This window comes from Apis dorsata, unplaced genomic scaffold, assembly GCF_000469605.1.
Source record: "Apis dorsata unplaced genomic scaffold, Apis dorsata 1.3 scaffold_113, whole genome shotgun sequence".
NCBI classification, from domain to species: Eukaryota; Metazoa; Arthropoda; class Insecta; order Hymenoptera; family Apidae; genus Apis; species Apis dorsata.
In genome coordinates this window covers 1492503-1506276 of record NW_006263408.1, presented here as the reverse complement: position 1 = coordinate 1506276, position 13774 = coordinate 1492503, and the positions used below count along the sequence as shown (strand labels likewise).

Here is a 13774-nt window from a genome sequence, read left to right as displayed (position 1 = left end):
TTTTTTTTTTTTTTTTGTTTCATTATGGTTCGTGATATATATCTCGTTTACGCAAATCTAGAATTTTTTTTGGGAATTGAAAAAAAAAGTTTCATTTAGAGAGGAAGAGAAGAAATATTACTTTTGAGATGTTAAGATAATCTTTTAGAAATAGGAATAGATGAATAATTACTATTCAAGAATATGAAGGAATTTGAAATTTGAATTAATGAAATTGTTTAATTAAATTGTCAAAATTTCAATCAATCTTTTCGAAATACAAAGGCAAAAGATATTTTAAATATTTGATCATAGAATTATTTTTCAACATTAAGCTTTCAGATATGTAGTCTTTAAAAAGGCAGAATAGAAAAAAATCAATGTTCCCAGACAATATGCTATTCCGTTCGCACCACCTTAGAGGTAATAGTGTGCCGATTAGAAGACAAAGTGAAGAAAGAACTGCTGATTTTGAGGTTTCAATATTGTATTAATACCGCGAGTCAGCGTTTTGAACTCTTCCCAAGACACATTAATTGAAATTGCACATTGCACGATAACCTAATTTATATCATTTCATATATTATTAAAAAAAAATAAAATGAAATTAAGAGATTTCTAATCAATTTTAAAAGGACGAATTCAAAGAAACAACTAGATTGATAAAAAGACTTTAAAGAAATTTCTACTATTTTTTAAGTACTAAAAGAAAACCTAATTAAAATTATTATCTTATATTAATATTATGTTTTATAAAACAAATTTATAAAAAAAAATTTCATCAAATGAGGCATATACAAGATATATATAATACATAATTTTATAATTTCTCATAAAAATTGAAAAACAATCAAATTTTAAATTCTAATCTTCACATGGCATAAAAATATAAAATAATCTTAAGAAAAGAAATTCACGTAAATGAGATATTCAGAAGTTGACAGATTATCATGGAAGTATAATCGCCATTTTAATATTGAAAAAAAGATATTCCCAGAATCACTAAACTTTCTCACGAACCAAAAATGAAAAATAATTCTTTAGTTGATTCGGATTATCAATTACACGAAAGCGCGTGCGTACACGCGTGTCGATACCTGATATGTTCAAATGTTCGGGCAGCGTGTTCAGTGGGAAACTATCGTCATAAACCTGTTTCCCAGTTCTCATTGTGTAATTCTGGATCGCCTGGTTGGTACTGCAGATAGCTGGGTAAAGCACGTCGTCCATATTCTCGGTGGAAGTCGAGCTACCGCATGGAAATAGAGCGAAGCCAGAGTGAACCGGGTGTTGTTGTAGCTGTTTCTCCCGTAACGGATACTGGGATAGACTAGCTACCCAGGCGAGAAGACCGCACACCGCCAATTCCAGCAATCTAACGGAGAATTGCCAGCCCCACCATAACCATGGATACGATTGCGGTCGTTCCTGGACGTTACCGAAGATACCGTACAGCTGGACGAATCCCATCAAAATGAAGAAAAGAGCAGTAGCGATACTGGTTGTGATGGCGGTGCTCAAGGCCATGGTGGTAGGATCGGCACCGACTATGTGATTTGTTCCAGCTGTCTTGTTGTTCGTTAGCAATATTTGCGTACGTACCACACGATAAACATACATGTAACCAAGACCAAGCGTCACGCACACAATGATGTAAATGCACTGACAGATCAACGGTAATATTTTCGCCTCATCCTGATATCCAAGCACGTGCGTAGACACGTGCAGGGAGACGCAAAGGACTACGTGAATCGTTGAAGACAGAACCAGCGCTGCTGGCGAGAGGAACCTGTTGTTCAACGAGGGCGCCTCTGAGCAATGTGCCAAGTATAGTACCAAAGTGGCGAACGCCGTCGATAATAAAGGTGCCGGTAGGTACATGAGCACTCGGGATAAAGGCTCGGGCAGTGAACGGCCTAAATTATAAGCGTCATAAAATAAGTGAAAACACCTCAAGGTACATACGGTTGTGAGAAGCAAATGGACCGTAAGGAAGTACGATTGGGTGAGTAGATTCGTTGCCTCGTTGAAACGAACGATCTTGTAGATCGAATATAGGGCCATTAATGTGAACATAATTGCTGCGATATATACATGGAGGAACCAAGCGATCCGCCAGGTGGATTCAAGGGGATGCGTGTCGATCTGCGGGACAGTACGATCACCAGCTTCGTTTGGCCTCTTCGGAGGTGGAGCAGGAGGTTGTGGCTGAGGATATGGAAGTCTTTCCGTATCCACGATCTCGATATTCTCCGTTTTGAAACCATTTTCATTCCTAAGACCATGGTAACTGTCGTCATCGTGTCTTTTGGTATTCGGCAGGTTGAAAATCGTCGGTTGCGTAACAGATTTGGAAGAATCCAGTGTGCTAAATGTTCTGGCCGTTGTGGTGGATGGTGTGCTCATTTTTTCGGTGGTCGGGATCACCGGTGCATTTTGCGCAGGATTTTTCGTAGCCAGAGGCTTCAAAAGTATTTCTGGTATATCTTGCTTACGGCCATTGCTGCCCGATAATATTCTTGAGATGCTAGGATAATGCAGAGTAGGTACAAACTCATTGGTATTGTTTCTTCTGTCCGGCTCACTGGACTCTAACACATTCTGCTCCTTACTGGGCGTATTCAATGGTTTGTTTCTAGAATGAGAATGTCTTTCCGGCACTTGAGAGGGACCCTGAAGGTCAGGTGGCCTGATGGGTATTCTCTCATGAGCCGGGGTCCCGCTTGGCGGTGGTACTGGTCTCTTGAGACTCGAATGAACATCCGAGTTGGTTCCTCTCAGCGTCGGCTTATTTGCGAATGGATGAAGGTACTCGGGCGGTAAAGGAGGAGTGAAGAGGGCACGGGAAGGAGGAGCGTACGAAGGTAATTCGCGAAAGGCTGGCGACATGGTCGCCCGAGGAACGGGAGGATACCTGACAGATGGTATCGACGGGCTCGTCGTTGTGGTCGTGGTGGTCGTCGTCAAAGGTGACGGTACCGTCGAAAGGGTTGTACTGGCCGAAACTTGAGCATCATAGGCTGGCACGCTGCGCTTTGTCGTCGCCGAGCTGTGCGCCACTTTGTTAAATATTGCCGCTAGATTTTTTTCTAGCGCGGTGTTATCAAGATTGAAGATTGGGCTATTAGGTCCACCATCGCCGCTCGCTGAACAAATCATAGTCGAGTAGGGGGACAATATCAGCGGTAATAACGGCAGGAAAAGCCGCATCATTGGGGTCATGATGATGTTTGGTAGCAGAACCTAAACCAGTACGGACAACCGTAAAATTCAGTCGAACATCGGTTCATTCCATAACCAGAAGTAGGAAACGAGAGAGCTTGCTGGCACACACGCGACAATGAATGCGGTTTTTCAACGCTTTTAAGGACACTTGTGAAGACGTCTATGTATCTTCTTTTAATCCCTATACTTTCTCCGTTCTCTGGCCCTGCGTGTTCTTTATAAATTTCTTTGTCGATATTACAATTGCAGGCCAGCTTTGAAACAAGTCTTGTTTCACGTGCAAGGAAAATGAAATATTATATTTCTAAATGTTGTTGCATGATGATGGTGGCGGTGACGATGGCGGGTAATTTAAATCTTCTTAACAGTTTCTATCGTTGCGCCGTTGTTTATCATTTATTGCATTTCCACTCTTTAGAAACTATATCACTGGCCTGATCTTTGGATGCGATTTTATGGTCAATTTATTTCGTTCTTTCAAGCAGTTGAATTTTTCTTAAAACGCTTTGAATTTTCTTTTTCTCTCTCTCTTTTTTTTAATGGCTATATTTGTATATATATTTACATTTTACTAAAAAAATTCTGCGAGATCAATTCTTCGTCGATAAAAAAAATTAAATGGAAATTGAAAATTAATAGTGGACCACTGATATCTATACTGAAACTCGGGCTATTATGGCTTGCCCTCTTTCAATTGTATAGAAGCAATATATATACAGCAGATATAATACGCCACCAAAAACTGACCTTCCCTGATTTTCTCTATTTCTAATTATATATATTTATATGTATATATATATATATATATAGTAGTAGAAGAGGATTCCACATATGATCAACTATTACCGTTTCGTCTCTTCTACTTCCATTATATTATTGGGATTCAATAAGCCACGGATTATTTCGCCGTGATAACGACGTTACAACGCTGCCTTGTTCTCGAGGCTGGACTCGATTTAAAACCTATCTACTTTTACGGACGATAGAACGTCGGCGAACTTGTTAGCTGGGCTTAATCGGATATCATCATTGCTCGAAGCCATCCCAGATTCGCGAGAGCCTCGGGCGAAACCTGAATTCTTGAGGGTACATTTAATGTCTAGAATCACTCCTAGTTCCTTCTGGATGGGATGTTCTCGCATTTACCGTATCCATTCATTTCCTCGAAACGTGTGCGCCACTGTTTTCTACGTCTACCTTCTACGTCTCTTCTTCTATTATCTATCCCTTCTTCTCGTCTCTTTTTCTTTCTTTCACTTCTTTGTTATTCTATTTTTCTTATGCTTTTGTACGCTTGCCGCTACTGGTTATTTTTCGCCTCTTCCAATCTGTCTTCGTACGGTTATCATCTGTAAAAAATATTTTTCCGTTAATTTTTCTTCTATAATAATAGATTTGATGGTGAATTATAATTGAAAACTGTTATTAAGAAAATATCATTTGATCAGTGAGGGTTGATCATTCGGTTTATCATTTTGTTAATTGAGATAATTTTAATTATGATGAAATTTTTACTTTTTTACAATGTATTATTATTAATGAAATGTTTAATGATATTTAATATTATATCGCGATCTTTATTTATTATACATTACTTTGAATTGAACGTTTAATAACTTTTTGAAAAAGGAAAAATTTAATTTTTAACCAAGTTATGTATATATTTATTTCAAACGAATAGATGAAAAAACTTTGATAACACTCAAGGTTGAAAATATATTTTAATTTCCATTGTACAATAATTTTATATCATATTAAAATTAAATGCATAAATTTACAATATACTGAGTCGAAATAATTTTGACATAATTCAATTAAGTTATAATTGAATTTTATCTACAATTTATTTTTGGATATTTGTTGATTTCGAATGAATGCGACAATGAAATTTTGTAATAAAATCCGGCACGGAAGATAATGCAGGTTATGATAACGAATTACTTTAGTAACCATCAGAGATAGAAATTTTATGACATATTTTGATTAACATGGTTGTTTTCAATCTCGAAGAGTTAATATAGAAATGCCATTACATTTATTTCCGCATGAAAATCTTTAATTAACCTTTAATAACATTTTATAACAAGTGACTTCTTTGACATAATAATTTATCAACTAATAATATAATTACAACAAGTGATTTCTTTGACATAACAACTTATCAACCAAAGATATTAATAAATTATCGAGTTACGATCTATTAAAAAATAGTTTAATGTAATTTTAAAAATTATAAATTATATATCGTGAAACACAAGATAATTTTTGTTAAGAATTAAAATTATCGATTATTTTTTAATTATTTTTTGTATTATATTATTTTTTATTTTCGTTTCATTTAATGCAAACTTAAATTGTTTATAACTTAATAATCTCAACAACATTTTTGTAATTTTTTTATAGATTCTAGAATTGATTCTCCAAAAATATCCTATAATTAATGTTCTACTAAATATTTAATAAATATTTATGTTGTAAAATAACGAAATTGATTAAGAAATCATTTGCATGATTTGAATTAACTTTGATTATGAAAAAAAAGTCATGATATAATAATTTCAGAATATATCTACTTGTAGTACATTTCATGCCATTAATTGGCAGAATAAAGAATTTTTTGTAACAAAGAAAAGACATCATACGAATAAACGAATAAATAGGTCATATAACACAGAAATTAAAGATTGGAAGCGAGTTCTCAATATGGCACTAGTAAATGTAGGTCCTAGTGAAATAGCACTTCTATAGAATATAGAATATAGGAAACATAGATAAGGCACGTAACCCAATACGAAAAAAGAAGAAAAAGAACGTTGAAGTTCCACTTAGTCTCTCATCGATGATACAATACTGCAAGATCTGATTTAAAAAATTTAATTTTATGGTAACAATAGATCAAGTGATCCCAACTAATCCGAAATATTAAATTTCAAATATATACAACGTGTCAATATATTCGTGAAACATGTTTGAAGATTCTATAGATTCTATTCAATTTTAAAAGTCAAAACAAAAGTTATTTATTATGATATAAGCAATTTGAGGTTATGTTAGATAAAAGAAATAGAGTACAATGACAACATAACAAAGACAAATTCATTCTGTTTCTTGTTTCATCTAATACGAAATTAAATTGTTCATAATTTAATAAATAAGCATGAAATTGATATATCAATGTTTGTTTGTTTTGGCCTCTGAAATTGATATCTCTAAAGATGATAAAGATTTCCACGAATATTAATTATATATATAATATAAATATATTAATTTACCTATAAATTAACTATAAATTAGACGGAAGCCATTTAAATGTTAATTGAGTGAAGTTATACAAAAGTTGCGTATTACAGAAAATTGATCGACTTAAAAGAGAATATGGAATGGGATTAATGGTCATAAATCTCTACCAATTATAATAGTTCCTCGATAATATATCGGGATTTATTAACAAGGAAGATCACTGTTCTAGAACTCATTTACTCTTTTAGCGAGAATTATATATACAATAAATCTAATTGTAAAAGATCAACAATATTCGCTTTATCCACAGTCTGAACTTATTTATTAAAACTAATTTTTCTTGCGAAAATAACAATATGTGCTCGAAATAATCGATGAGATTCGGTGCGAAAATCAAATTTTGTTAGCCATTTTATTTCATTCGGCACGCTCGAAACACTTATCCCGAGGCTCCATTTCCAAAAATTGGCAACGATAGCGATTAGTTAGAGAAAACGAGTAAAAGTTTGAACATCAAAGCGGACCAGTATTGTGTATAACAAAAAAACCGTTAGACGCTTATTCGATCGAAATAGTTTCAGGAAGTTGTAGTAGATGGCTCTGCCTCTGTCTCATCGAGGCAAAAATCTATTATCGAGACATAATCGTACAAAGCTCGCCGACCGCGAAACGTATTTAACAGAAATACAGATTTTCATTTCAATAAATGATTGGGGATGCGAATTCTCGTTTGCAATAGAATAAACGAGGAAAATTCGAGAGATATACAAAACAGTGTATAATGTGGGATATAACCTCGTAATCGATGATTAACGTGTTGCGTGGATTACATTCGCTCATGTGTAAGCACGGAAAATCACTATCGTATTAAACAACGGAAGCTTGGAGATGCTCTGTTTGATTTTCGATGAAATTTCATTTTACTAAACACTAATTTACGTCTAACAAATTTGCCTGGTTGCCTAATTGAGAATCATGTTCTCAAGCCAATGTACTTATAGCTCAAGCTATAACTTGTGATCAAGAAGGTTAGAAAATAGTTTTTAAAGAATTATAATTATTTTTTTATTATTATATTATTATTTAAATTACAATGAAAATTTTCTATAATATAAGCATTTATTTATTTCAATTTTATCCGGAAATGAAATAAATTAAATCATAATTTATTGCTGTGAATATTAAAAAAAATATAGAATATCGTGATGATATGTAAATATTAAATATTTGCTATGACATAGATTTTTAATATTTTTATTATGCATGTATATAGTTTCATCCTTAAAAATAAAATTTTATTAATTTACTTTATTTTAAATGAATTTTCATGTAATAATGAAGAGAGGTTATAGTTTATTTAGCTTATTATAAAAGTGAATCGTATTTCAAAAAACATTAAAAAATCCTGTGTTAACCACATTAACTTAACTAAACTATAATTCAAAAAAATGCGAGAGAGAAAATTTAATTTTGTTTAAAATCTCAAAATTTCAATCTCGATAATTGCATCGAATCATCTCTATTATATTCTATGCATAAAGAAATGAGAAAAATTCATCGGATTTTCCTCACTTAATTTAAATATTAGATCTTTTCATTATCTGTTAATTAAATTCTTATTGTATCAAAATATGATAAAACTTTACTTCAAATTTTCACCTTTTTGCTTTTAAGTTAAATTACTTTCACAATCGTTCTTATAATTTACGAATAAAATTTTATTTCATAAAAACCCATCTGAATAAAGATAAAATCATTCAAAATTCTCATAATAAAGATTTATATGAAACATAATTATTTCCAACAATGATTGTGATATTTATGGCTTTGTTATCCTACATGAATATAAATACACGATAAATAATTGCAAAAATATACAGGATGACGAAAAAACTTTAATTAGAATAAATACTACTTATTAAATGAAGAAAAAGTTCTAATAAACGTGATTAGTTTGAATTATTAATAAAATAACTTTAAAATAATTTTTCATAATATTTATTAGGATTTTTTTAAATTTATTTGATAAACATTATTTATCCTAAAAGTAATTATTAAATTTTAACATTCCTTCTAATAGGATTAAAAATTTCGATTAAAATTAATGATTCCAATTTTTTCAATTATACACAGGATGTTTCAGAAATCAAGCAACAATTGGTGATTCCTGAAATGATTTCAACAACTTTTTTCTTTATAAAAATTTCTTGTTTTGGTTTTGTTGATGAGTTATTAATGAAAAATACCGATTAATTACAGAGAACTCTCATGTAGCGTTGGGTATGCGTCGCTGGCTCGAACAAACAAGTCGAAGTCAAATATGTGTCGAACTTTTAATTATTCAACACATTTATTTCGAAACATATTATTTCAACTTGTTCGTCGAGTGATTCAGTTATTGTTATTTTTCATTAATAACTTGTTAATAAAATTGAAACGAAAATTTTTGCAAAAGTTGTTTGAAATCACTTCAGAAATTATCAATTGTTGGTTGATTTCTAGGACATTTATATGTATATTCTGGAATGCATTGCACGAATAAATATAATTGGTTAGTTTTTATCAATAATATTGCAATCAATAATATTACGTAAATAAAATTCTTTAAAAATTTCACAAAATTGGAATCAAAATGTAAATATTTTAAGAAAAAATGTTTAAATATTAAGGAACAGATTTTTAAATATTAAAAAATATTACATAAAAAATAATACTCGAGTATTACTATTGATAATTATACTTATTAATTCTTTTTTTGTATTATTAATGTTATACTATTAGTTGGAATAAAGTTTAGATAATTTAATTCTGCAACTTCAAGAGAATTACGAGGAAAATTATATGTGTATATATTTCGTGAGATATTCCAAAATTTCGAGGCCTCGAGGATTGAAACATGGTTCGAGAATACTCGGATATCGGAATCCGATAGAATTTTGTTTCGTGAAACTGTCTTACAATTAGAATAAACTGCCGATATACCAAATGGCGCTCTGCTCTTATTATTGATCACGTGACTCGTAACTTAGATCGATGATTGCTTATTTAATATCTTTGAAAATAAAATGTACAAGAAAAAATAAAATAAGTTACAATAATATGATTATTTTTTCTGGATTATTAACGATTGAAATAACAATTTTTAATTTATTTACGTGATTATATTTGCAAACTTGTCGAAAAGTTGAAAAAATTTGATCAAAAATGTACTATAATACATTCTAAAGTGAAATTAAATGAATTAATTGAAATCTGGTTCTTTATTTTTCAACTTGGAAAACAAAAATATAGAAAAATCAATACAACATAAACTAAAATTCATTTGTATAAATAATTTTTGTTACAACATATTCATAAATTGGAATTGAAAGATTTAAATGAAAAGCAGCTTAAAGAAATATTTGTATGATTTAATATTTTTTATTTGAAATTTTATTTGAAAACGATATAAACGATGCGCATACGTTGGTTTTTTCAAGTGAAAACAAATAATCGTTATTCTTTATAAGCTGGCATTTATTTAGAATTATAATGCAATTTATCGACTCTGATTTAACGATTAATTTAGCAAAAATATATACATATATATTATACTCTGTATAATATTCTGTATTTGCCAAACTGTATTTTTTTCTTATTGTTCTAATTGTATCCTCGATTAATTTCAAATCTTATAGAACTAAATATATTTAACTCGATTTATTTATAGAACAAATAACTTGTATAAATAATTTTCTTTTACAAGTTGCATTGTGATCTAATAAAAAAAATCTAATAAAAAAAAATTTTTCAAAATGTTAAACCGCTTATGTAATCATATACGACAGATTTTGTACCAAGTTACACCGGCTGTTTAATCTGCTGAGCATCTTCCTTAAATAACAACAGCGATGAGAAGTACATCCTGAAAGAGTGTTTTCTAAAGTTACTATAAAACAAAAGCAATCTTTATACTGAACGTTCAAATATTTAGGTTTCGAATTGTATTTTTGGATCGATCTTCCATAAAATCTCAATTTCTTATAGAAAAGTTTCAGTCTATATGAAAAAGTAGTTCTCGTTTTGACAAAAAAACATAAGTCAGAATAGAAAAAGAAAAAAAAGAAAAAAATCATACGCGAATCACTAAATAGCAGATGCACAAAGAGACTGATTTCCGTTAAAAAACGGCTATTATTAATTGAAAATAATAGCTTGAAAAATGTATTTTGGCATCACGAATATATTAAATATCAAAAAATAGGTTCGAGTCAAAATATCTCTTAAATCAATTTTATACGCTTTGTTATCCCACTAATTCGAAATCCACAATAAATCAGAGCTCAATTTTTTTTGTTTTTGATGTTCATTTTTTATTTATAAAACGTAAATAAAAAACAATCATAAGCAATTCTTGGCCGGTAATATCGGTTACGCAATTATCTCTCTTAATTATTCTTCTTTCCAATAGCTGGCGCTTTTTGTACGATTACGAGAAGACGCAAATGTCGACGCACACAATGTTTATTTCCCTATAATACACGTGCCGTACGCTCGCACTAACCAGTTAACCGCGATCGAGAGACGAGTAAGCGAATAGTTAAAGTCACGCGAGGAATTCAACTCTGCAACGAGACGAATGAATGTGTATGCGGACGTGCACAAACCTGATGCACCGCGGGGATTAACAGCGTTCACTTTCACGTGCAATTATCTGCTTTTACGAGTGTGTCTCTCGGGAAACATTATCGCGCGAGGTAGTAACGATAGTCCTCTTGTTTCTCCTTCATAGAGGGGACAAAGACGAGAAATGGATGGTTGAGACTTGGTTGGTGGGCGAGAAATTTTCCAATTCCACTTTGTTAGTTGTAACAGGTTGTTTTCTCGTGCGATCGAAACGTTTACACGCGATCATTACTTTATTTCCGCGCAGCACGAGCGCCTAGGGAATTTTGTTTGAAGAAATGCAAGCGCGAGATACGTACCGCGCGATATATATAGATATACACGAATTTTAGAGGATATAATATTAACGTTAAACGAAATGCAAAAAAATTTTTTTACACTTATTTTTCCACACTTTTTTTTTTATTGATATATAAATTGATATGTAAATTGATTTTGTTTTATTTTATTTTTTCTTTTTTTTTTAATTAAGTTATTTATTTTATAAAATTTTACTGATTGGTAAAAAAGACTTTATTATTTAAAGTATTAAAGCTATACATATAGATTTCTATATGTATAGAATTATTTGTAGTATATTTATATTTGTATAATTTTTCAGGATAACGCGAAATGATTTTTTCGACTTTATTCATTTATCAACTTATACTTATAGATTATCATCTATTTAGAAGTTTGAAAAAAATAAAATAACGAGAAGAAAAAAGCAAAACTGAATTGATTAATTAGAAAGAAGAACCTATGAACCTCTTTGAAATTCAAGATTAAAAAACTTTCTCTTTACTCACGGAAATATATGAAGGTTAATGAAGTATCCTATGACAAACAAAAAATGGTAAATGGTAATATTTCAATAGTTGTTATATAATAAAAATTCGCAGATATACGGCACAATACGAAACTATAGTATAGTGAACAGTTTAGAAACTTTAATGTATCACGTTTCACATCGAAATTCCCTAGAAACGACAGATTGTCATCTCTCACGAAACAAACACGAATTCTGTTAATTGGCAATTTCGCTTTCTCCAATACAAACTTTCTCAACTATGGATATTCATGAGGACTTAAACTGTTCTCATTTTCGTTATTATTTCATTTTTCCTTATTTTCATCTTGGTCCATCGACATCATCTTTCCTATTTAACGGTTTATGCCCTTTCTCTCTTTCTCTCTTTCTATACGGTTATGTTCGTTTTTTTTTTTAACTATCCCATCTCCCTCGTTCCCCCGTTCGTTGTATTTGCAATGCATACCGAGGAGAGGTCTTGCGCTACCCCATGGAAGATTATCCCTGGGGTATAATAAAAATTTTTCTTTCCAGATGCTACCAGACAAAATTTCCTTCGTAATGGAAGTCACTCTATTATCTTACCTTGGATAATTAGGTCGAACCGCTCTAGGTATTTTTCTTCCCCTCCAATCTTCCCCTCCATTCTACCCGTTTAACGCGCGGACACAGCATTGCAGCGAGAATAAATTCAGATGTGAATTAATGCGAGCGGAAAACTTAATGGAGATGGCTCAGGTGGATCGAACTGTGGATTACTTTCGCTGGAAATATAAAATTATGCAGAAATTCGTTTGACGTCCTGTTTCATCAGACGTTGATCTTCAATTTTTCACCAGCCATAGAATATTATAAACACAAAAAAAAGATAAATTGCCCTTCTCACTGTTCCTTTTCAAGATGTATTTTCTAAATTATTATGTAAGTTTTTCATCGTAGAGAAATGAAGGAATATAAATTGTTTTTAAGAAAAAAGAAAAAAAAAAAAAACTACACTACATCTAGTTTTTCAAAATATTACCTTATTTTCACATTTTCGTTATCTATAAAATTGTAATACAATTCGTTGCGCGTTGCACAATTTTGATTTTAGTTTGGAAACGATTGCTTCCGTTCAAAATATTTTTTTATCCCCGAATATTCCGAATACACCGGTATCACGTAACGATAAATATAAATTTTGAATTTTTTTCGATTATTCCACGAATTTGAAAGAAAATTTTTATTCGAATTCCATACTATATGATGTACAGTTATAAATAAAACTTGTTTCAAGCTTTTCATAACATTCGCTATTATTATTATCGACGAATAAAATCGAATCGAATTTCAAATTATATTTCTTTTTCTCTCTTTTAGTTTAATTTAATTGCCAAGTCACATATATTCTATAATATGTTATATATATCATAATATATTTTGCCAATTATAAAAATATAAATTAAGTTGAATAGGTTATATTTTATTACTTTGAATTCACCCGGTATATTATCGTAAGAGAATATACTTGGACAATTATTTTAGATGTAAATAAATTGTTCGAAACGAAATAATTATGTGATACAATTTCACAGTAGACGAGACGAGAATACCGATCTGAAATGTAACTAAGAGAGAAGAACTGGAGAGATAACGTCGACGTGAACCTCTGCACAACTTTATACTATCTATTGGCACGCCTAGTTTTACATGTTGGGAAAAAGTTATACTTAAAGTTAAAAAGAAATCCAGAAATGAGATAAGAAGATTTATACGTGGCATTAGACGAGTTAAGTTGAGGATAACGTTCTCAATTCTGCGATGATCGAAATTTGACGTTGACGCAGAGCCATCTATATCGACTAATAATAATTAGAAAAGACGAGTTTGAAATTT

The 13774-nt window shown here is 31.2% G+C and overlaps 1 protein-coding gene across 1 annotated transcript in view; it reads right to left on the bottom strand.

Moving 5' to 3' along the window:
* The window catches only part of LOC102675862, a 6271-nt gene extending 2783 nt beyond the window's left edge, over positions 1-3488 (bottom strand). The window contains exon 1 of the mRNA XM_006612528.2: positions 1077-3488. Within this exon, the coding sequence (XP_006612591.1) occupies positions 1077-3201 (2125 nt within the window). The 5' untranslated portion in view covers positions 3202-3488. The remainder of the gene's footprint in view (positions 1-1076) is intronic.
* Between the last annotated feature and the right edge of the window lie 10286 nt (positions 3489-13774).